Below are 25,489 nucleotides of genomic sequence, written 5' to 3'. Positions count from 1 at the left end.
TTTGTTTCAAATGCATGAACCCGAGCTCAACATCGACACAGTTTCCATGCCCTTGCGTCTGTTCAACACCTGACCCATATCTCCGGTTCTTATCTTTTCGTCTACGCTACCGTTCTAAACGTCGTTCCCTGTTATCGTCTGTGACGTCACTTCACACATCTGGCTTCCCTTTCTTTTCTTTTCTTTTCCTTAGTGCTTTATGTACCGTGTTCTACAGCTTGATTGAAAACATGTACTGATGATGACAACAGAGATTGTCGAAACGTCTACACGATGTATTCCATATACACCACTACCTTGGCAGTAATGTTTATGATTAAACTACTTTTCAAGTCCGTGCATAGTGTTCCTTCTACAAATACCTTTAAACAAAAGAACAGGGGTATGCAACTGAAAAATCTTAAATAAGTCTGTGAGAGTCGAAGAAAAATTCCTGTTAAACTTTTTCAAACTTTGCGTCAACAATTTTTTGGTGTCTTACTAAATTCAGCCACATTTCTGATTTGCTTCAAAATATGCTCTACTTAACAATTAACAGCAGTATTTTTCAAGTACTAAACACCAATATAAAATTATGTGTAATTATCCATTTCAAATCTAAATTTGCGCGCCAAACGATTTGCGAGTTCATATGCAAGTTCTTTTTGTAGAATTTAGGCAAAATGCTGTCTTGCCTAATGAAATTAACTATGGTACAAACTGCAGAAAACCCGAAAATATTATCTGCGACGCTTATTGTTTAACTTGTAGTTCTGGTTTTCGTACATATAGATGAAGTCTTAAATGTAACAATTTGCTTCAGCCTGTTAATCCCAACAAACTGAAGTGTCGTTAGATGGCTACACGAGTCAATACGGTCTACGTCTTGTCACCAGCTGCACAGACAGTTTAAAACACTGTGCACTGTCTGCGGGCTGGCTATAGGAGTTTCCCAACTGGTTGTCCGTGTTTCAACCCCCACGGCATCAATTAGCGACTGAATGCATCTTTAAGTTTTAGGTAGACTTTCTACAAAAACTTGTGAATCTAATTAATTGTTGAAAATAAATATGAAAATTGATTGAGATATATTAAGTTGTTTATATGATTAAGCATTGAATGAGACGTAGCATATGTTAAAGAAAACATACAAATGACAGGAACTGCTAAAACCCGAAAATATATTCTGCGAATCTTATTAATTAACTACCAGTTTGGGATTTAGTACATATATATAGCAAGAGTCCTTAAAGTAACAATTTGCTTCAGCCTGTTGCTCCCATCAAAATGGAGTGTTGTTAGTTGGAACAGCAGTTGCAATGGTTAGGACTTAATAGATCAAAACAGTGTGCACTATCTGCAGCTTGCTTCCACAGAGTGTGACAAAGAACGCTGACGACTCACGTGAATAACGTAACAAGCGCCTAACACGCTTAGATAGAACTGCATGGTTATAGAACAAACAATGGAACTGTATTGATCCGGTTTGAATCACCTGCATTGTGTTGCGGCGTTTGCAGTGTTTACGTTGGTAAGCTCTATGTAAGCAGCAGTGTGTTCTGATGTATATGAGAAAACCTGAAGCCTACGAAGCGTATTAGCTGAGAGGTATTAACGTTATGATACTGGCATTGCTGAAACGATGTAGACTAAGTTTTCGGCACCCTTGATTCAATAACTTTGTTTGATTTTTGCAACATGATAAGATTCTTGTGGGTGTGAAATTAGTTTTCGTGATATGTACTTACTGTCTTGTTACAGTTACAATTTATGGTAATACAGTTCATTCATTTGTATAAAAATGTCACAAGGGCTATTGAAACTGGCTCTGTTTGTCTGTTCGATTAGTTTTTTGCACAAAGGTAAGTTGATTTGGTAAATATTTTTTTTAATTTAGTAACGTTTCTCCTTTAACTGGCATAAAGTTTCACCAAATGCTCGTTTTTGGTTAAAGAACTAATTATTTTGCAAACGTTTTGCCGTTTTTCTGCACACGGGTATACATAGACCAATGAAGCAAAATAGTTGCGAACAAATAAACAGTATGACAACATACAGTGGAAACTACAGTCGGATTTAAATGGTTACTTTGGCTGTGTGGTATAATTTTATTTTACGTACCCTAACAGCTTATGCATTTCGTTCATGCAGAGAATCCCTTATTTGATCATGTTTCACTTATCGCATGCAAAAAGCAAATAGAAATACGATTTGGACTCGTTTTAGTGAGCTGAAAAAGTCTACATATGTGTTGGCTTCTCTCACTATGATTATCGTGTTCTTGTATACCTACAGTGAACCGGACAGAATGCTTTCTTTGTTTCACTCTCGTCCTATGCGACGTATTAGTACATTGTCTTATTCTATTTTCATGTACCTCGAATAAACATCTCGCTACTCCGAGGTAAGCGTCAATACAGCCATAGGATTGAAGCGCCGCAACAATCCTCCTAAAAAAACCTCGTTGCTGCGAATGGCACCCATATCCGGGTCACGTCTGTTAACTATGCATTTACCTTCCGGCAAACTTCAATGACAGTTTATGCTTGTCCAAGGGCTCATTTTTTGCAAGGACCTCAAGCATCGACGTCTCATCAATGCCGACACCTTCTCCATCGTTGCACTGGACAAAGCATCGAACCAACACCGTTTCCGCGCGCTCTTCGGCTCATGCTCGGTTGTCGGCCAAATTGCAAGGAATTACTTTTTCCCATTTTTTCACAGACGTAACCCAAGCATGGACTTCAGCATTTTTCCCAGCTAATGGCCCACTCGTGCACTTTCGCGCTCGATTTCGCCCTCCCGGGAAACTCGGCTTCGCTAAAAAAGAATATAAAACGTGCTGCAACGGGGTATTATTAGACGTTCTTCCAGTCCATGGGCTTTGTGACCGCAATGATTTACGCAGCTACCCGATCTTAACGCAGCTACCCGGTCTTAACGCAGCTACCCGGCCTGATCGTTCTGCCAATTCCTCACATTCAAGACTTTTCGTGGTTACCACCAGGTACCTGTGGCCCAGGTGAGATTGCGAAAACCGCGGTCATTACTCCTTTTGGCCTTTTTGGATTCCTTAGCATGTCATTCGGCTTAAGTCATGGTGGGAGCTCGTCGCGAGCAAGTCACTTTCCGAGAACTACGACCATTAATACACCAAACAAAAAACATGAAGTTTATTGTTCAGTCAACAAAAGTAAACAATGATATTGCACATAAAAGTCACCGTTTGTAACTTTGAAGCGTATGATACAGCTCAAAGCAATACCCAGGTTTTTGTTGCATAGAATTCAACGCCTTTTTTCCCTTTGCAACGCTTGAGTTGCTCAGTTGCTCCGGGCCGCGCCGTTGCTCCTCTCCGTTGCTCCGCGGTAGCTGCGCTGGCGCAACTTATACCTTCAAGGGAGGCATTTGGACTTGTAAACGCCGTCGCAAACCGAGGACCTCCAGGGAGGTATTTGGACCTTATTACATAAAACATAAGGACCTTCCAGGGAGGTACTTTGACGGGACATCGAGTTGACAATACCCGTGCCCGACCCCTTCCCAACAAAGTCGAAGCTTTTCAAACTTTTCCGCACCCCTCTGCTGCTAACGGGCTTCAGTAATTTGCAGGTATCGTAAACTTGTGCCATCGTTTTATTTCTGGCGCTGCACGCATCAGGTCTCCTATTTATACGAGACCTATGGGTAAACCTACAACGTTCTTTGGATGACCAGTTAGAGTTGGTTCTTTGGTTGACCGTACACACATCACAAGCCGTTGACCTTTGCATTAACCGAAGTGTGGGCTCCGTGGTCAGCACACCAACAACGTCATTTAACCGCCATTTCGGAGTTTACCACAGATGTGCGACACATCGAAGGCAAACAAAAACACTTGGCCGACGCCCTCTCCCGCGTTTTCATCGATGCAGTTTGATTCCTATCTGATTTTGATTATTTGTCACTGGCAGCTGCTCAGGTTGGCCCAGAGGTTCAAGCACACCGTACTTCAGTCACTAACCCTCAACTAAATGACATGTAGATCGATCAAACTAGAGCAGTGGTTCTTAAACCTTTTTTCCTTGCTGCACCCCTTTCAAATCACCAACCAATTTTAGCACCCACCTGGGTTTTGTGTTTAAAAAAGACCTAACCAACCTTAATGATTCAGCATTCCCGCCACCCCCTAGGAACAGTTCTTGCACCCCTTGGGGTGCGTGCTCCCCTGGTTAAGAACCCCTGATCTAGAGCTACAATCATTTGGGACGTTTCCTTTTGAGTCGCCTCGTCCAATTGTCCCAACATCATGGCAACTTAAAGTTTTTGATCTCATACACGTTTCATTACACCCATCTATACGGTGAACACGCAAACTTGTCGCTTCAAATTTTGTTTGGCACGATATGCAAGTACAACGTCAAGTTTGCAAAAGTTAAATTGTTCAAGTTCCTCGGAAGTTTGATCCCGAACTGTACCTCTGACGTCCTCCAGAAAATATCCATGGCGTCACAGGCATGTGGTGGTCTAAGGAGCACTATCTGGACCTCCAGTGACATGACCAGAACCCTAAAACTTAGGTTATATAAGGCTTTAATCCTCCGTATAGCCATATACGGTTCTGAGTCTTGAACTCTCAGAGAACAGGAGTTAACAGCTCTGCTGGAGTTTAAAATGAAATGCCTCAGAACAATCTTGAGAGTGACACGGAGGGACAGATTCATGGGCATAAACGAAACCATAGAAGATTTGGTGTCGGCAAGGGGACCACCATAGGTTAAGTTGAGTTTGGTATTCGCACAGCTCCAAAAAAATACCTGCTGGCTTCATCGGCCGAACTTGTTTACGGTTGTGCCATCACCGTTCCTGGTGATTTTTTTCGCCCAGAACATCACGAACCTTCACCCTCAAACGGTTCTTTTCTCTTTATTTCACTCTCGTCTTATGCGGCGTTTTCGATTCAAATTCCTTTTTCTTTTAGTATTGAACGTTCCATTCCCAATAAATATTACCTATATTTAATCCGTTTCTTAACTAAAATCCCGAAATTGAGAAGACAATCCTCGTTTGACAACAGCACAATGCACCCATACTGTTTCAATCTTAGAAATTTTAGTGCTCTGCGGTACCAGGAAACAAAATTGAAAAGAAAAACTAATCAATATCTGTTCTTAAACGTAGAAATGTTTAATTGTATCAAAACTGTTGAAATATTTGTAAACAAATACGAAACGTACGAAAAGGGGCATATTCGTTTAACCATAAAAATACGAAAAGGGCATATTTCGTTTAACCTTAATATACATTTTTTGGATTGGTTCAATTTTGTCTTATTGGCAAATGCAATGTTAAGTTTCAGATGCACGGTGTGATGTTGGGCTAGCAATCTCTTCACGACTGACTGAATATATTCCAGCTATATGTGACACGTGGACTATTAGTTTTGTTTCCCGAGACGACTTCCCTAGATTGGTTGCTTATTTTCCTTCAGGAGAGCTTGCTACAAACAACTTTTGTCAGGTAGAATTTCGTATATTATGACTTGGGTCGGTAATGGTTTTGTTTGTAAGTTGCATTAAGATCCTCAGAAAATACCGAACAAGTGTTTCGTCCACCAGGTTGCATTTTACCAAATTTGTCGTTCAACTGGTGTAATGCTAAACCAAGGATTTTATCGTCCATTGGTTTTACTGTACTCTAGTTAAAAAGGCAAACAGTGATCGTCAGTTTAAGCCATGTTGTTGATGGTTTTGATCTATTACTAAATTTGTGATTTTAATCTTTCAAATGTTTAACATCTTCACTTTATGCTTATTTACGCACTTTTGCATTGGATAACTTGGAACATGGGCATTAATTTGGTTGATTTTGGAACCCACACAAGTAACTTGTGATATCCTATGTTTGCTAATGTATGTATGTGATTGCCTCTGACCTACTATTGTGCCATTAGGTAAGATCTAAGTGGACAAAAAAGGCTAGAAAAAACCTACATTGAAGTAGCACATCAAACCAAAAGAGCGTTAAATGTTTTTTGCTAAAATTGTAAATGTTTTTTGACTAAGATACAATCTAGGTTTAATCTAGATATACGAGGGAATCGACAATTCGGGCACATTGGCTGGTACGTTGTTAGGTGGAGGCTTATCTTTTCCGGTTATCGTTGAAAGCTCGTCTGTCTATGTATCATGTGTCCTCAACCTGACAACAGTCGAAATAGAAGTGTTTATAGATCCCGGTAAGTCGGATGTTTACGGAAAAGCTTAACTATGTGTTAATCTAAAATATGAGATCATGTACTTGACCACCCACCATTTGGGGAGTCTGCAAAATGTATTTTGTGTATTTAGATCCAGCTTGTTAATTCTGTTTTAACCTTTGTCGTCTCTTCAGTGCAGCTGGTGACAAGAGATTGGCCACACGGCACCCCAGCTTACATAACACAGAGTAGATTTGAAAGCATAAGTAATTTGGCAATTGTTTAGAAACCAAAGTTTTGTGCACCATCTGCACTGTCCGTCCGCAGCGTAACTATCAACCATTGACGCTTTATGTGCAATTCAGCTGAAGAGTGTGGTGAAGATGTTGACAGCCTGCCGTATAATTTGTTATCTCCTATGTTTCCGGGTGACTACTCCGCTTCTGCTGGGTGTGTTTGGAGATTTCAATTGCAAAGCAGCTCGTCCTTGATGTTTCAATTCTCCACTTATAACATCGAGGATGGATTCGACTTTCTTTACGTAAGTGATTGTCGTTTTGTCATTTTCGTTAAATCCCACTAAAGAACCAAAAACCAGGCATCACCCGATTTTTAAACAAGACAGAATTTTTGTTTAAAGTTAGATCTGCCAATATAAAACGATGAAATTAATTTGACTGAGCATGAATTTAGATGCGAAACAAAAACTGAACCCAAACCAAAAAATACATTTGAGCTTTTATAACAACAACATACATCACACTTGTTCACTGGTTTATACATTGGTCGGTGATTTTATTTTCAGTTCCAGAATGAAGAAGGTAATGTGGAAAGATTGACTGGAAATCATACTGGGGGGTTGAATCATACAGTTACTGCAACAATTCTTACATTAATCTTTGTCAGCGACGCAAGCGGTCAAGCACAGGGATTTAATGCGACAGTCAACAATGAATCAGGTAGAACTCAAATTTCAACAACAGGAAAAATCTTAGTTTGAGCAGTAATTTGTAGGAGGGACAGTTTCTAACAGTTTATATGTTCATAAAATAAACTCCGAGTCTTTTTCAGGAATTAAAACTTATGGATTTACCAGTATGTGGTCATTTAACAATTTTCGACAAGCCGTAATTTTTTTACGTTGTTAAAACTCCCCGGTTTCTTCTAATGGGTAACGAAAATAAATTGGTTAAGAACCACATCTTACATGCAAACTAATAGTTCTTTGTAGGAATGGAACAATCAATGAGTGTGTGCAGGACCAAAGACTTGACCATCGCGTAAGTTTGTCTTTGCTTTTAGGCATGTTTTTGTTTATTTTTGAAATCCTGAACAATAAAGTCACTTAATAGAACTCTCGCCTTAAGCAGGAAACATTTATTACAAGCTACTGCGCGCTCAGTAATTGTCCAGCAGTGGAATCCTCACTGTCTTGCACTCCACAACGTTTTAACGTTGCGCAGCTGACTAAATACTGATAAATAGTCAGTTTATTTGGCGATGGCGTGTTTCCAGTATTGTATAGTTGTCCATGTAAACTAATAAAGCCATCATTCGCAGAGTAACAGCTGATGAACAGAACACATTAGATTACGAACACGGTGACACACTTTACATCGCACTGGACAGGCAAACTCCCCTTTCTCAACTTAATGACCACTGCAAGGTCACGGGGTCAGACCCGGTGTTCGTGTTTGACATTGGACAATGCGAAGGCCTCTATCAGGTAAAACTCATTTCTGTTTTCTTCATCGAGCCACTTCCACCCAACATGTCATTTAGTAAAAATACAGGCAGGCATCACCATGTATCGACACATATTCATTTCGTCCACAGTAGTTACGATTAAGCTGCAGACAGTGCACACTGTTTCGACCTATAAGGTCTCATCAGTGCAGCTGGTGAACTGGAGTGCCGTTGAATGGCTACACTAGCCAATGCGGCCGATCTCTCGTCTCCAGCTGCACTGATGAGACCTTATAGGTCGAAACAGTGTGCACTGTCTGCAGCTTATCATTTATTGGCTCTATATGCTTTTACAGTTACGATTAAGTTTTGGTGCTTTTTATTGCTGTCAACTTTCTTGCTACCCTTCTAAAAATATTTTTTATTTATTTATTAACAGAATGAGAACGGAAAAGTGTCGGTGTCCTTCCTTATCTGGAGATTCCTAGCTCCGTCCCCAGCAGTGATCCAACGCGACGTTCAAAACAGGCTCAATGTCACTTGTCTGTTTGACTCGGAACTACTTCTCTCGTCATCCAACGTCCAATCACAAGCCGGGTAAGAAGACATCTACGGCACATGCCAAACATGTCACATGCCAACAAAGCGCACAATATGCAAAACATATACATAATACTTGTCATGTAATGCAATAGCAGATGTAACATGCTGCAAAGCACGTAGAATGCAAACTATAATCATGACACATGTCATTGCATGTGTAAGCACATGCCAAACATGGCACAGAGACTCCAACGGTCTGTTGATTAATTTTTATTCTATTATTAGTGCTAGTCAAACAACTCGGAAAATAAACGGTGAAGTCAAAAACAGTAAATGACGTCTATTGATGTGACTAATTCCTCAGGAACGTGTCCATTTATTTCTCAAACGTAGAAGTTTGTTACAGATCCATTGAAACTTCTGCTGAGAATACAGGAAACTTTGACGTTGCTTTAAATCTCTTTTCCAACCAATACTTCAACGAAAGCTTTCCCGGAGAAGTCACTGTGCCTAACTACATTTTTGCTGAAGTGAAACTTGATGAAATTTCTGCAAGCAACGATGACTTTATTGTCCAGGTAAAAACAAAAGCATTAAGGTAACAGAGGTTGCTAAATGTTAGTTCGTGTTTCATAAAAAATGCACATTACACTTGTTGCATTACACTAAGCATCTTTTAGGTGCTATAGAGTTTCTACATTTGATTTATTTACCATTTTGTATACAGCTTGAAGAATGTTGGGCGACACGCGTTGAAAACTCCAGTGGTTTGCCGAACTACCCTGTTGTAGTAAGCGGGTAAGCTTTACATCATTACTTGTGTTTGATTTGCAACGTGTGATCTTTCTCATAATATATTGAACGGCACATTGCATTTGACCTTGCGTAAATGTTTGTAAATATTATTAGATGTGTTGCGCCACCCAGTGGAAGTGAGGTTGCCGGCGCAAAAATGTTGATACGAAATTACGAATCCAACTCTGCAACTTTCAAGCTGAAGAGCTTTGTGTGGACAAACTTTACTGATGCAGAACAGTTCATCTACATCCACTGCGACGTGACCGTCTGTCAAAACTCGACTGGAGAATGCCCTGGACAGGTGAATTGAGTTTGTGTGGTGTGTAAGGCTAATAATAAGTCCGCCGTCGAGCTGCTTGCATCATTGCAAGTAAAGTGGATTATATTCGATTAATTTATTCTCCAATAAGTTTGCTTTAGTTGAAATAAACAGGGAAAAACCATTACATGCCTAAGTTTTTTCTGATTCCATTTAGCTGCTTTGTTTATCCTTAATAGTATATATATATATACATGAAAAAAAATATTAATATGAAACTGATTTGAAGATGTGTGGTGGGAAAAAAAGACGATCTGTTGACAACAATGGACGCAGCCAACGACTTTCTGCGGGGCCAGTTCGTATCGTGAAAACTACCAAGTATTTGCTTGTGCAAGGTACCAAGACAATAATTAAACTCTTCTTTCCTACATATTAACTTAGTTCTGGACCAAATACTTTAGTTGCTTATGTTCCAACTACTCAAATTGTTGTATTTATCAACTAAAACCTTTGGGGACATGTTTACTTCAGCTATATTAGGCCTCAATTATCAAATAATTCGCATGTTTCTATTTATTTTAATCCTCGATGAGCCTGCAACGCCTGAATGCGTTAACTAACAGTCAGTCCACGGTCGAGCTGCTAGATTTATAGCAACTACGTTATAGCGGAGGGGACGTTAATGTAGTGCAATACGTGGATTTTCACTGGGTTGGAGCAATGCAAATTAAGTTTCTTGCCCAGGGAAACACAGGCTGCCGAGACAGTATTAGAACCCACAAACTATTGAACACAAGTCGGTTTTACTTACAACTCGACCATCTTGGCAAACTTATGCATAGCTTGACTCCTAAAGTCACTTTTTCGTTTTGTTTTGTGTGTAAGAAACATACTCGACATTGCCTTAACCAGGAATCAAAGTTTAAAGTTACTTCTCGTATTGGCTTTCAATCTCTCGCAAGCTTGGCCCACTTCCAAGTGTATACAAGAGTGGCATTATTTTTAGTCTGTCTGAGGTGTTAATCTCTAGTTCCAGTATCAAATGCTTTCGCACACATATATGTTTATCTAAGTTAAACATTCTTTTTATCGCAGACACTCCAGGAGACAGAGATGAATAAATGATGTAAATGATGCCGCTTACAACATCTTCCAACTTGTGATGTTTGTTCTTCTGGCTGCTATAATTATCGGAGCCGGTTCCCTCGTATGGGCAAAAATGCCCAAGATCTACAGTAGAATATAAACAAATTGATCTGTGGATGAAATGTCAGAAATGCTCGACATTGAATTGTTTCTCACGACATAAAAACGCTTAAAATTTTCTTCGAAACAACAAATTATTCTGCAATTTATTCTAAAATTCGTTGCTTGTTAAATTTGCTAGAGGTTTTAAAACTAGTCATTACAGTACATGTAATATTTACTGCTTTATTGTTGTCCGAAAAATGGCTTGTCAAAGTGTTTTTGTTTGTATGACTGAAGAACAATATAATCGGATGCAATTGATACTGTGTGTGTGTGTTGGTTATATGTCCACCAAAGTTACATTTGCGCTTGACACGTTTGAATTAACCATGGTTAACCATGGAACTGCAGTTCAGAGTAGCATGTGTCTCCTAATTAAATTGTGATAGGAAATATTACGAAGTTTGAAAGATTGTTCTCAACTTTTTTGCCTGTTACACAATTTTACTTTCTTTCAAACGAGCTTTTTTCAAAATAATTGCTGAATTTACACAATTCATGGAAACCATTAAATAAAACTGAAATGAAAGTTTAGAAATTCCAATCACAGGCACAATGAGTTTTATAGTCAAAACATTTAATTATGAGTTAAACTTGCTATTTTTTAATAATTGCTAAATTTGCACAATGTATGGGAACAACTAACAGAACTGAAAGATTAGAAATGGCAGTCATAGGCGGAATAAAGTTTTATGGTCAAAACATTTACCGGTTAAGTTTTAAAAAAGTTTTTGGATGTAGAGAGGAAATAATCTTAACAAGCTTATTTGTGGTGGATTTGGTTTGCAAGTTGGGATTGTTTCTTTCGATGACTGTATACGATTGATTGTACAACTTAATGCTTCCACCTAGTTTATCGATTGTATCCAACGTTTTATTTAGTTTTAGATACAAACCAACCTTCTGCAAACATCTATAATCAGTTGAATCAATATATTCACAAAACAACAAATAATCATTCTACATGTTATATTTTATTCACAAACAAATAATCATTTGACATGCTATTTTGCAGGTTTGGATTTTTATTGTCTGATCCATTTTACATTCTAATTAATTAAATGTTAAATGGTCAATCGAGAATACTTTCGGTCAAAATAATGTAATACGGTAAGGTACGTACAACAACTTCGCTTTGTTTGGAAGGACACAATGTAACTAAATATTTGCCAGGTACGACTGGTGCGCATGGTGCTGCAGTTTTGAGCCCATTTGTATAATTGTTTGGTTCGACCGTTTAATCTTTTAATAGGTGCAAAAACTTATTGCAGAACTTTCCTTTTTCCTTGGTGCTGCATGGTTTAATTACGTCGATACAAACATTAATTGTTATGAGGTTGGTTTTGTTCTGGTTTCAACTGATCGTACGGGTTTCGACCATCATCGCCATCTGTTTGAGCTGGTTCTTCTGCTGGGGGTGCAGCAGGATCAAAAATGTCAAATGCAAATAGGCCTAAAAAATATCTACTTATTGGCAAACAAAAGTTGAACAAAAAGTAGATATGCGGGCATTCGTCGAGTTATATTTCCTACCTTGGTTTGGAAGTGGTCGGTTTACGTTGTGTGGAGGTTCCACGATATTTTCTACATATATCTAGACAAGAAAATTTGATCTGAAATTTTCAATGTGTCTTAAGTTTGCATTTCTAAACAACTTTTGAATAACTCCAACAGTTTGTGCATTAACTGAAGACCAACATGACTTGAAATATGGAACACTTGTTTCAGCAATACGGAATAAATTACACCTAAAAATCGTTTCACTAAAATAGAATTATGTTTGTAGCCAAGGGTTGTACTACTTGGTGACTGTACCTCTTCAGACGAGCTGGACGATGATCGCCTGAAACGCGGAAGCTAAAAAGAAAAGAATAAAAAATTACGAATATCAAAAAAACTGGTTGCACTCTCAGACATTGTTCCTCCAGGGGTCTGAACGCCATCGTGTGTTTTTTGTGGTAACAAACACGATTTAGATTTTAGATTTAGATTGATAGTTTCCATATTGGTTTTTAATTAAACTTTTAAAAAAAATTTGCAGATAAAAGGTTGAAAATTCGAACTGGCAAAATCATGATGGTCAAAAAGTGGTCAGGCATACTTACTGCTTTAGAAGTAATTTTTTTACTTACCGGCATGTCAAATTCGAACTCATAAACGTCCTCCTGAACAATACAAAACGCAATCTTTGGGCTTTTATTACAAAGGTCGGGAGGAGATATAAACCCTAAATGTTTTTCTTTTGCTTCTTACTTGGATGGTTTCTTTATAAGTTTCAGTGACGTTCTTCTACATAGATACGTTTAGAACGTTTTGGCTATCAACACATAATTACTTTGCATTTTGAGCTAAGTTGCAAAGTGTTTATGTTTAGGGTTGGTGCTGGGGAGAGCTATTGAGAATCAAAACTTAACAATCAAAGCAAATTAGCTAAGATAAACATACATTCCTACTGGATTCTGAAGCGTTCATGCAAACCTTCGATCACGAAAAATCTCACATACAAATCATAGTACGCCAGGCACAATGAGGCATTATATCGAGTTAAGTCGGTCTCCCAAGCATTCCCATCCGACAAGGCAAAGACAAACAAATCTAGCCTGTTGTGGGATTTGAACCCACGTCAGGAATCTTTCCGGGCATTTCCCTCTAACACAGGACACATTTTGCTGTGCTTGCTTTATCTCGAAACAAACTTGTTCTTTACATTATGAACTCTGTTCTTGGTTTTTGTTCATTGATTCTTAGATGACTTTATTCTGTATCGGATCATGTAACGCCAAACGTTGTTGTTGATTATGTCATATTCATAGTCAAAAATAAAATTTACATCAGGCCGCTTTGGTTCGACTTATGTTTTTGGTATGACTCATTATAGATTTCACAAATTTAATATTTAGTTTTTTTTTCTGCGAAATCGGTGTGATAGATATGTAAAAATAATACAAATTAACTTTTTCTCACAGAGATCTAAGCATGAATTGAGTTTACACCAAAAATATCAACTTTAAGACGTTTTATGGATTCTTTTTCATTTTTACCGAAGCATATTGGCGGTAAAGAATATTGCCAGCATTTATATAAAATTATCCGAAGCATTAATAATGGACAGCATAAATAAGGAAATATTACGTTATTTGTTGCGTTATTTACAATACGAATTTTATCAGAAATATTCTCACCTGTGTCACGCGTGATTGGGTCGGCGGTGGTTGTGGTGCTGATCGACTCCATGTTGGTGGTGGTTGTGGTGGTGATCGTCTCCATGTTGGTGGTGGTTGTGGTGGTGATCGTCTCCATGTTGGTGGTGGTTCTGGTGGTGATCGTCTCCATGTTGGTGGTGGTAGTAGTGGCATTTTCAACAGTGCGGGTTTCCGTAGTGATCGTGATTGTGCGAAAGGCTTATCCTTACCCAAAAGAAAAAATACCGGGTCACACTTTTTGCTAATATTAATGTTTTCATTTGCAAACTAGAAACGCCGGATGATGATGGAGGCGTTAGATCCTGAGAATCAAATTTAGAACCACAGAATATCAAACAAGTATTTGTTTTACTTTTTCACCCAACAAACATGTCGGTAGTTATGTTTCTGCAGTATTAAGTCAACGGACCCCAAGTGGGGCCGACTGACAATTTGCCTGAGGTCGCCTAAGACAGCGGTTCCCAACTCGTTCTAAGCCATAGACCAATTCATTTTTGAGATAAAAAAAAGTAAACAAATACCGGCATTTTGGTCGAAATCAAATTTAACGAATAAAAATTCATTCATTCCCGCAATTATTTGTTAATTAGTATCAAAACTAGTACCTACGGCAGTGGTCGGTCATTAATTGTTGAAGACTTAATGGTTCTCACAAAACTGCTGATTATTGCCTTGTATTACGTAATAATACTGCATTTACAATACATAATCACCAAGTCAACATCTGCCAACTTGTGTTGTATCCTCGTGGTAGTATCACCAAAGTCAACTAAACTAAAATGTAATTTGTAACAGTTTAGACTACCATTAATGCATCGAAAAACAAGGATTAGGGAAAAAAAGTATAGTGAGGATTAAATTTTCGGATATTTAAATGTAACTGTAAAATAGCAAACTAATTTTATTCTTCGGGTCGCCGCAACTTGGAAAATGAAGGGGATAAAGTTATGAAGGGGACACGCACCATAAATGTTGGGAAGCGCTGTATTAGAGCCTTTTTGCCTATTTATTATTATTTCTGTACACGGGTGGCTGACTTGATGACCTATATGGTCCCTTCGCCATCCACCAGTTGCTTGCCTATTATATTTTATTTGCATGCAACAACCGCGTACGCAACTGAAAATAAAATGATGATGATGTAGTATTTTTTTAGACTGCACGCCGTTGCTTTTATTTCATGACTTTAGCGTGGTTAATAGTTGAGGATGTTGCAAGTAATGCGGATAAAAAGAAAGGCAATATCGTCTTTGGACTTGAAATTATCTCTCAACAGACTTGCGTTTTTACCGCACAACGTAAATTTTTACTCACTTTCTCTCTCGAGTCCAACTCTATCTCTTGAAAGGAACAAAACATGGAGTTCACGAAATTATTACAACTTTTTGTCTTTTGTTGGTTTGTAACAGCCAGCAAATATATAACTGGTGACCAAATACACAACAAACATTAACCGGTGGTTATCAACCCCAAGCATACTTTTTTTGTAAAATTTGTCTTTGAAATTGACATTATCTATCAACAGTGTTGCATGTTTTAAAACAACAAATAATTTTTACTTACCCTCCTACGTGCCGACTCCGTCTCCTGAAATCAACACATCACAGTGTTAGGACATTCATTACAACATTTTATCTCTGGGAGTTTATATAGTATTTAAAAGCTATATTTTACCAGTTAGCTTGGTTGAATATGATACATTTAAAATACAAAAACCACGCAGTTTCAGCCAACTATTTTTCGTCGAATATTTTTCTCAATATTAGGTTTTCTGGATTGATTTAGTGGTTCACCACAAAATTAGTTTTACAGAGATATTATAAAAACGCGCAGTTTCGTATTTTGTTGGTTAATTATATTTGGATCATATAAATTATGTTCGATTTTACACCTTATTTGTTATCCATTTTACTCACGCTAAAAAGCGTAATTTACTTGTTCGTAAATGTAGTAATACTAAATGAAACTCCGTCCAATTACGAAATTGCTGCTTTTGAGATGTAAAAGCGACTGTCACAAGTAACGACAGGTAACACACCCGACAATATAATCGTTATTTCCGAATGTCATTTCCGAATATAATACAGGTATTTCCGAATGTTAGCAAATGAAGTTTATGTTCTCACCCGCATATAAAACTCGTTCAGTGTTGATGCAGAGGACCATTCCTAAGATTTAAAAGTTAGCAATAAAAACAACATAGCTTAGTTAAACATATATTCATACTGGAATTCTGTAGCGGTCATGCAGACCAGCGATCACGGCACACTCATGTACAAACCATAATACTCCGGGCCCAATAAGGCGTTATACCAAGTTAAGCCGGTCTCCTACGCCTTGTTGTCATTTGCAAACTAGTTCTAGTATGTAAGGATCTAAACCAAAAACCTTCTATCCACTCTACTCACGTCATCACCAATTTCTGGTGTAGGGATTATAGTAAGTGGTGGGGGATGCCCTGTTTCCTTCTTCAAACTTATTCTTATCGCTTTTTTCTCAACTAAATTAAACAAAAACAGGTCTTTAGCTTATATGTCAAAAAGAAAAAAACATTTTAACATTAAAAAAAACGTTTTATGTTCAAGGAATTTGCAGGAAAAACACATAAACATGATAGTAATATATTTGTTAAGTTACAAATTAATTCTTTGTCTACCGTCTGAAGTCTGCCAGCAATTCATGACCAAGTTGTTTTGTTTGCTTTTGTATCTTTGTCAATATTACGCCAATAACCATCGTCTTGTATTGTTAAACCTTTTGTTGTGACAATATGCCTGATTTGAAGTGTACTTTGTTACCTGCAGTATGACGTAGCTCGTCAACAAGTAACTGTTTTAAAGTCCTCGTCCAAAAGCTACGGTTATATTGTTTAGATCGGCATTTTTCTATTGTGTTTATGGCCTGATATTTCCTTTGAAAACCGTCCGCCAGTTTATCCATCTGGTTTCCGTTGAAGAAACTGCATCTTGCTAATTGAAGCCAGCAAGGGATTTGTTACAAGTAAACTGTTGGAACCTTGTGTGGAGTGTTAGTGGGAAGAAGCCTATAGTTGAGATCTGGCAGGCGCGTTTTTAAATCTAATTTGAAACACCAGAGTGGACGTCTAACCGTATCTACGCAAAAGAGAATAATCGTATCTACTGACAACGGTTCATGTAAGCTGGTAAAAAATATTGCTAATTTCGTCCAGCAAACGGGACATAAAAAAATCTCACATCATTTAAAATCTCTAATTTTCATAGATCTCACATAGGAATTCTTGCAAAAAACTATACTATAAATAACTGGTAACTGCGTTACAACTGGAATTACTGAGCTAATTTTTGGGACGACGGAAAAATCTCACTGATCAATGAAAGACTTACCATTGTGGCAAAACTCGTTTGTTTTTCCTGATGTTTTCTTGTTTTCTAGCACGTTTCTCGAAAAACATGAACCCATAGTTAATGCAAAGCAGCCAATGATACTTTTTTTCACTAAAGCAAGGTACAAATTGCAAAATATATAGCACTGAAACGAAACAGACGCTCGTCACAAAACAAACCGTTTAAAACTTGGCATGACCGATGACACGAGCTGTATGATTTTGATTCAATGAAAATGTGCAAGGATTAACTGTTTACGCTGCTACAAATAACTTTTCACCGCCAACCAAGCAAGTTTGTAGCCAGGTATAAAAACTTCACCCAACCAATAAACTTCTCTTTGCTAATCATTTGGCAGTACAAAGACAACGGTTAAGATCAGTTATCAACGCCTTCTTTCCTGTTTACTGTTTGCTATCTCTTTGTTACGTCACGATTGTTGCGTGGGTTATGCGATTGCAGCGATTGACGTTCATGGAACTAAAAACAATGAGACTTAGATACTGGCATGAATGCATAAACAAATAAGCCACTAGATTATGCCCCACCAGTGGTTTTCTACCACATGTCAAAAGATACTCATAAACAGATAGTGTTTCAAAACGAAAAACATTTTGCGAAAAACACGAAAAATACAGAGATCAGTATAACCTGGTTTGTGCGAAAATCCAATATAACCTCGCTCAACACAGGCTACCACGCTAAAATATTTAACAATGTTTTTTTCTGACTCATGATATCAGCTAATTCAAAGGACACAGTTTTGACCCCATCTGATTATATTGTACAGTATATAACAGTTAAACAGAAACACAACAATACTTTGACAAAGTAATTTCATGTCAGCTATGAATGATGCATGTAATAAGTGAAATGATGCATAATATTTATTTGATAACTAAATTAACAAACAGCTTGATGGAAAACAGCTTTAATTTGTTATTTGTTTTTATCTTCAGAAAGAACAGTTTTTACATGCATACAAACAATGCCATGTTAAGAATAATAAAAAGTTCATCTACTGGCGATTTTGTCTCGCATTGCGATCCCGGGTCAGTTTGCCCCATACGATGTAACCAGCTCCAATAACAATCACAGCCAGCAGAACAAACATCACAAGTTGGTAGCTGTTGCCGGCTCCTTCCATAGCTTCATTTCTTTCTCCTGTTGTATAAGAGACAAAAAGTCATGATTAACAAATATAGCAAAAAAATATGGGAAGAACTGTACTGATTGATTAGCCAGTCACGAAACGGACATGTGTTGGCTATACTCATGTGTTGGCTACAATCACGGTACACTTTGAGATTGCAAAAAGGCCACCGAATCAGTTTGGTTGTTAAAGCAACGGATACAAGAAAAAGAAAACAAGTGATGGGATTCGAACTCATGAAATATATTTTGTGACAATTATTTATTTTATTTGCCTTTTATATGTGTCCTTTAATGCTAGTTACAGTCTTATTTTTAAAACAACTTATGGAAATCGAATAAAAGGTGCGGTTGGTAATGTTACCAGTCAAGTTAATCACATATACATCTAACTAATCAATCACCAAGACACAGTATATTAAACCGAGAAAATATTTCGAAAACCTGTGTTATTATGCCCCAAGAGGTGCGACTTGCTTGCTAGAACTACAAATTTGTTTAGCAAAAGCACGTGTATCAGCAATATTATCTAGAATAGAAATTAAATTTTTATCATTGTCTTACCAAGTAGGAAAGCGGTACCTTGAATGATGTGCACTGGCCCTGCAGAAAGCAGTTGATTGCGACGATTGTTTTCAACAGATCGCCGTTTCTTACCAGAACAAGACTGCAAAAAGAATCATACAAATATTGATATTTCATTGTACACCAGTTTTATCAAAGGCGTCATACAGAATTAAGCCCATCCCGGCACACATATATTTACATCATAGTTCTCCAGGCCGATTAAGGGCCAGTCTCCCTAGCGATTTCAACATAGGACAGCGTAGCCTGTGGCGGAATAATTACCGTTGCTCGCACTCCAACCAAATAAATGGGTTAAAATTACTTTTAAGTTTGTATGTAAGCTACACACAGTAAACCTCGTATTTTTATTGTGGTTCGGATAAAAATAAAATATAGGTGGATGGGGGTCGAATTCCTATCAAGGTTATGTTATGATTCAGGCGCGCCGGACCATTCAGCCTTTTTGCTGATTAGCCACATAAAATCAACTGGTGACAGGAAATATACCGTATTGGCAAGCGAACCTAGAAAACTTTGGTATGGAAGCAACAGAATATGAAGCCATTCCACCCTAATATTTTTAATGCTACAACTGGACATAAACGCCAAAGAAATTCTTAAGTTATTTAGAGACATACTGTCTCGATTGTTTTAGAGCAATACCCAGGAATTTTGTTCTGAAAAAAACATATCATTTTCCTTGAGCTTTTTTTTCGACCAACACTATTTTGCTAAACTTTATTCTCTGTTGCAAGTCCAAAATCTACTCTAATCAAGTCACCTGTCCAGGGCATTGTCCAGTTGAATTATGGCAGACGGTCACGTCGCAGTGGATGTAGATATATTGTTCTGCGTCAGAAAAAGTTGTCCACACAAAGCTCATCAGCTTGAAAGTTGCAAAGTTGGATTGGTAATTGCGCATCAACGTTTCGGCAGCCTCCCCTCCACTGTGTGGCGCTACGCATCTAAAAATTTCGATTCCAATGAATGAAACACGGGTGGAAAATTATTCATTAAAGAAATAACCTCCCAAACCAGAAAAAAATGTTGAGGTAATTCAAGCAGATCTTACCCGCTTTGTACAATTTGGTAATTCGGCAAACTATTGGATTTTCCACTGCGTGTCGCTCAACATGTTCCCAGCTGTAAGAAAGGTATTCCACTTTAAGAGTTCAATTTACAAACCAGAGCAACGATGCCAGAACTATTAAAAACTAAACTAGTAAATGCAATGTTTTCTTGCCATAAAAGCATTTTGTTTTCAATTCACCTGGACAATAAAGTCATCATTGCTTGCGGAAATCTCATCAAGATTAAGTTTAGCAAAAATGTAGTTGGGCACAGTTACTTCTCCGGGCAAGCTTTGGGTAAAATATTCGTTGCTAAATAGATTTAGGGCGACATCCAAAGTTCCTGTTTTCTTCGCAAAAATTTTGGTAGATCTGAAATACGTTAAATGATTGTGATTAATAAAAACGGAAAGGGAATGGCATACACCGCACTGTTTTAACGCCCTCGGATGCACGCGAGGGTTTTTTAATCTAAGTAACGAAAGTCACTGAAACTCATGCCTTTACAGACGTGCAAATATACTCCACACAAAATTTTGGCATTGTCTGAGAAGAATTAAGCAATCTTGTAAAGATTTTAAGTTCCGACAAAGGTAAGAACAGACAAACTGTAATGGGTGTCATACATAGCGACAGGTGCTGTTGGCATGTCTTGTGACATGTGGCAGGGGTGGTATAATTTTACCGTATTTGATGTCAAATGTGTCATGCGTGCCAGGTGTCTTGTGCAATAGGCACAATGAAGTGTTCTATTGTGTGTTATCTGCTGTATGCCAGGGCTTCTCAAACTGTGGGACATAAATTTTTGGGGTCGCGAAACAGTTTGCGTTATCATGTCAGTCACAATAAATGGTATACGTGCGTACATTTATTGTTTACAAACATTCCTTTGCCAAATACTTTTGATTTTCAAACTGCTTTTGATTTTCAAAGTTAAAATTAATTCAGGCTTTCTAGGCGCCATTATATATCATATAAAAATATTTCTTTTCATCAGTAATTTTAAAACACAAGCAAGCTGGCTACAAGCGGCCGCTGGTGAAATTAAGATCTGTGATGCGGCCGTCATAGCAAAAAGGTTGCGCACGCCTGGGCGAAACCCATCAAAGGGTCGCGTAGCAATTTCTGTTTCAAAATGGGGTCGCAGAGCAAGAAAGTTTGAATAGCCCTGCTGTATGCTAAGTATGGTGTCGTTGGTTGGATGTATTGTGACATGTGCAACATTTCTTTTTTCCTTGTGTAAGTTTGTTTCAAAGTGATGTCAACAAAAGACTTTACGTGTTATGACCACTACTGTGAGTCTTGCATATGTGTGTGTGTGCCAATCAATAGCTGTTGTACAATTGTTTGTTTTACGTCTCTTTACCCAAATTGTGTATGAATTTTGGATGACGAGATCAGTAGATCCGCTTCAAATAGACAAGTCACATTGAGTTTGTTTTGAACGTCGCGTTGTATCACAGCAGGGAATGGAGCTAGGTATCTCCAGATCAGGAAAGACACCGACACCGTATCGTTCTCATTCTGTAAAAAAGCACGAGAATTACATCGTATTTCGAAACTGGCAGCTTTTCATTATGCAGCAGTCAAATGATTATCACACTTATCATTATCATTAACTATGCAATGTTAATTGGTTCTAATAGCCATTGTTTTTTTTTTAATTATCTATGTTTTTGGAACAAAAATCCAATTGTACCTTAAAAACACCTTCGCATTGACCAATGTCAAACGCAAATACCGGGTTTGACCCCGTGACCTTGCAGTTGTCATTGAGCTGAGAAAGGGAGGTTTCCCTGTCCAATGAGATGTAAAGCGTGTCGCCGAGTTCGTAATCTAATGTGTTCTGTTGATAAGTTGTTACCCTGCGAATATTAGACTGTTACGTTTTTGTACATTAAAAAAGTCTAGGAAACCTGTTCTTTTGATTTATTTTCCCAGCGATAATACTATGTTGCTGTTTTTATCGCGGCATCCTATTAGAAGCCCCATTGTAAACTGATAGGTAAAAGATGTCTCAATAAATACAACTACAAGGCGTTGCAAGCCTATGACAAAAACTAGGAGCGCTACAAAATACTTAAAATATTATAGTTCTTTCAATAATTTTCTGGTCATTACAGACTTTCAACAATTATCAATAATTTTCACAAAATATTTGAAAAGAAAATATTAACTTACCTGATGATCAAATTTTCAGTCTTACATTCAACTGATGGTTGTGTTTCGTCTGTATAAATAAAGTATTTTTCAACCAACATATCGAAGTTCGAGCACTATACTGTGGATTAAATTTACTTCTGCACATTAAAATTAATTTGTTAATTTAAAACATTCATTGCCTGTATATTGTGACAATAATTTACTGCATTAGGTTTACCCCGTATTTCTATCACATAAAATGTCACAGCAAAAATATGAACTAGGTGTCAAAATAGCCCGTGGGACAACCCAGTGTATTTTGTCATTTGCATCTCGAAATTTTGTGCCTGAAAGCAGATTTGCCTCATCTACTGTCGCATTAAATCCGGTGCTCGACTCGCTCTCATCGCTAACAAACACAATAGTAAGATTTGTTGCTGTCATCGTGTAATCAGATGACCCAAGCGTCCCAGAAAATCTGTCCACATTACCCTCTTCGTTCTTGAACTTAAAACAATACTCCATTTAGTTATTTTTCGTATGTTCAGAAATGTTAACATTATGCCGCAGGGGGGCGCACTTTTTGTCATAAAAGGCCGCATACCTTCTTAAAGCCGCAAGTTTTTTATCATTTAGTTAGGCGCTTAACAAAAATCGGATTTCACTTTAAACTAATTTATTGCTTTCCTCAATATTAGAAGTGAACTTTTTCGCACTGCAAAATCAGTTTATAATAAATATGTTACTCTAAAATACATTTGAAAAAAAAACTTAATCATGTATTACTTTCAGTGCGTGCGGCAGGAAATGTCCTACAGATAACAAACCGTTTCCACTCGATTATTTGCGTTGTCAATATCTCCTGGATTTTTAGGTTATATTATAAGTTAAGACACTTACGTATAGAATGTCGTAGTTGGTTTCAGTGTCAAATGAGGAAAATTGGAACAATAAGGTTGTGCTGCTATTCATTTGAAGTCTCCAAATACAACCAGCATAGTTGGGATAGTTACCAGGAAACATCGGAGATAGTAGATTGTACGGTATATCTTCAACATCTTCCCCGCACGAAGTAACTAAACAGCACAAAACGTTTAGCTTGAGACAACGCAGCTGGTAAAATAGTTCCAAGCAATTGTTTTGACCATCGTGTTGTCGATTTTCTGTGACTTATGTGTAGTTGTCGATCCGATAAGCAATGGAATATCACCACTGTTTAAAAAGTGCTCATAAACCGCGATTTTTTTACATTAAAACTATGTTTGCAAATTATTTTTCTTTTTCAATGTCTGCAAAATAATAGATTTGACATCATTTTATTTGTTCCTGATATCGACCCGAAAACATGTTTCATCTACAATATATGCTTTAAGTTTCGGTTTTAAATGAATCGTAAGCCTGACTTACATGGTTGTAGACGAAACGACACAGATTCCGATGTGAGGTCTGTGACACAAGATATATAAGCAGACGAACTTTCAACGATAACTGGAAAAGATAAGCCTCCACCTTCCAACGTTCCAGCTAATTTACCTTGGTCGTCGGATCCCTCGTAAATCTAGATGTTTTTTGTTCACGATTTGCGCATAAGGTTAGGAAAGTATTTAAAATCTAACTGAAAGAAATGAAATTCGAACCTACGCGGAAACGAACGGACGAATTTCGAATTGAGCTCATTTCAAGGACAAAATTCGTAAAGTTTTACCTTGCAAAAGTTGTTTGCAGCAAGCTGTCCCAAACGGAAATGTGCAATTAACCGAGAAGAATCTCCAGTTGAAACAAATCGTAGGGCCCATGTGTTACAGTTAGGGGCAATTGTTGTATAATAATAAGCACCGCTTACATTCTCCACTGCACACAGTGTGTCGGAAACTAAATGATACAAGCACCATTTTAAGTAAAACAGTATAACATGCTGTTTAACAAGCTTTAGCTCTCATACAAGCCTGTTCGCCACCATGGCGTATTTTCGCCCAATTTACTTGTTTAAGCCTACATATTCCAAAGTTTTCAATTTACGAAAATATATCTTTGAATGTTCGACAATATAACGGACAGTCTCCCCTTGTGCCGTATGACCAGGTATTGTTGTATGACATAAAGGGTTTGTGGGATGTTACTTGGTTGGTGTACAACTAAAATACATAAAAATTAAAAAAGGCGCAACGATGGATATTGCCACTCTGTTTATTATGCTAGGAAGCAGTTTCAGCTGCAAAAAATACGAAAAGCGGCATTATAGGATACTAAAAAAAACGAAAATCTATATCAAGTTGAAAACGATGCTTTGCAGGACTTCTCCTGGCCACAACCAATATTTCCCTTGATATAAACGTATTAGCCAAGAAGAATGCTCGCCTAAAGATGTCGCATTAATACTAAAGTAGAAAATATTTTTTTAAATACTAAACTATATCTAATCAATGTGGGGCCTGAATTTTTGTCCTCGTGTTACTCTCTCTGATTTCTCAATACTAGAACAGTGATTCCCAGCCTTTTATAGATCGATTACCCCTTTAAGTAACCCTCGGGACCCATAGCTCCCTTTATATAACATCCGTGATATTTGCAACACAACATTAATGTCTTTTGGAGCAGGTGTCGGCAACCTTTTTTCTACTGCAGACCGTTTTTGAAACTAAAGTTTTATCGCGGACCGGAAACTACAAATATTTGGCAATGAAAAAACCTAAATTAGTTTGTATTCCCCGGGATACATGGACAAAATGTTTTAGACCATTAAAAACCTTAAAGATTATACAGCCTGATAACGAACTCGTCGCGTACCGGCGGTTGCCGACCACTGTTTTGGTCGTTTCTACTGAGCTTGTACTCGTGGTCCTCCAGAAAAACGCACAGCAAAGCTTAATGTTGTCGTACTGCCAGAATTTGACTTATCATGCATACCACTTAAGTTGAAATCACAACAAAAATCAATAAAGTCACTAACCTCGGAGGAGCATACTCAGAGCGCTCACAAAAAGTGCCGCTTTTAATAGTCGACTTGACATTTTTACTTTGGAGATATAATTAACAGCAATATCACTAAGTACCTGAAATCTGCAACAAACATGTCACATTAGGGCAGGGGTTCCCAACCTGTGGTACGCGAAGGTTTTTCAGGTGGTACGCCAGTAGCTTCCGTTTTTTTCACAAAAACTGGGTGCGCCCGGAAATGACTTTCGATGCGCTGTTAGCAAATTTACACCGCGCATCGACCAATTGGTAGACAGTAAACAAACACAAAAATCTCGTTAAATTTGGTTGTGGTGCTTTAGTGTTTAGTAGGCCAATAT

At 37.8% G+C, this 25,489-nt stretch overlaps 4 protein-coding genes and 1 pseudogene across 4 annotated transcripts; 2 read left to right on the top strand and 3 right to left on the bottom strand.

Annotated features, from left to right (window-relative positions):
• LOC145219303 (scavenger receptor cysteine-rich domain-containing protein DMBT1-like) overlaps positions 1-25,489 on the top strand; it is an 83,239-nt pseudogene that overhangs the window by 376 nt on the left and 57,374 nt on the right.
• On the top strand, positions 1,517-10,955 carry LOC145220173 (scavenger receptor cysteine-rich domain-containing protein DMBT1-like). The gene is made up of 13 exons (XM_080087452.1): positions 1,517-1,841; positions 5,312-5,478; positions 6,046-6,196; positions 6,523-6,698; positions 6,963-7,116; positions 7,389-7,437; positions 7,718-7,883; positions 8,283-8,440; positions 8,793-8,964; positions 9,114-9,184; positions 9,296-9,485; positions 9,733-9,841; positions 10,542-10,955. Exons 1-13 carry the CDS (start codon positions 1,781-1,783, stop codon positions 10,565-10,567), a joined length of 1,650 nt encoding a protein of 549 aa, XP_079943578.1. The 5' UTR covers positions 1,517-1,780; the 3' UTR covers positions 10,568-10,955.
• On the bottom strand, positions 13,644-17,338 carry LOC145218014 (uncharacterized). Its single transcript, XM_080085413.1, has 6 exons — positions 17,263-17,338; positions 16,306-16,397; positions 16,024-16,065; positions 15,461-15,484; positions 13,877-14,101; positions 13,644-13,664 (listed from the first exon to the last, which is right to left on the bottom strand). The coding sequence occupies exons 1-6, from the start codon at positions 17,336-17,338 to the stop codon at positions 13,644-13,646; spliced, it is 480 nt and encodes a 159-aa protein (XP_079941539.1).
• Positions 20,243-22,312, bottom strand: LOC145218013 (uncharacterized). Its single transcript, XM_080085412.1, has 4 exons — positions 22,233-22,312; positions 21,751-21,916; positions 21,418-21,575; positions 20,243-20,423 (listed from the first exon to the last, which is right to left on the bottom strand). The coding sequence occupies exons 1-4, from the start codon at positions 22,310-22,312 to the stop codon at positions 20,243-20,245; spliced, it is 585 nt and encodes a 194-aa protein (XP_079941538.1).
• Positions 22,428-23,870, bottom strand: LOC145218012 (tolloid-like protein 2). Its single transcript, XM_080085411.1, has 4 exons — positions 23,835-23,870; positions 23,601-23,751; positions 23,094-23,269; positions 22,428-22,700 (listed from the first exon to the last, which is right to left on the bottom strand). The coding sequence occupies exons 1-4, from the start codon at positions 23,868-23,870 to the stop codon at positions 22,428-22,430; spliced, it is 636 nt and encodes a 211-aa protein (XP_079941537.1).

This window comes from Phallusia mammillata, chromosome 3 (assembly GCF_965637545.1).
Source record: "Phallusia mammillata chromosome 3, kaPhaMamm4.hap1.1, whole genome shotgun sequence".
Classification (NCBI taxonomy): Eukaryota; Metazoa; Chordata; class Ascidiacea; order Phlebobranchia; family Ascidiidae; genus Phallusia; species Phallusia mammillata.
The sequence above is the reverse complement of the archived record's forward strand: the minus strand, read 5'-3'. Positions and strand labels throughout refer to the sequence as shown.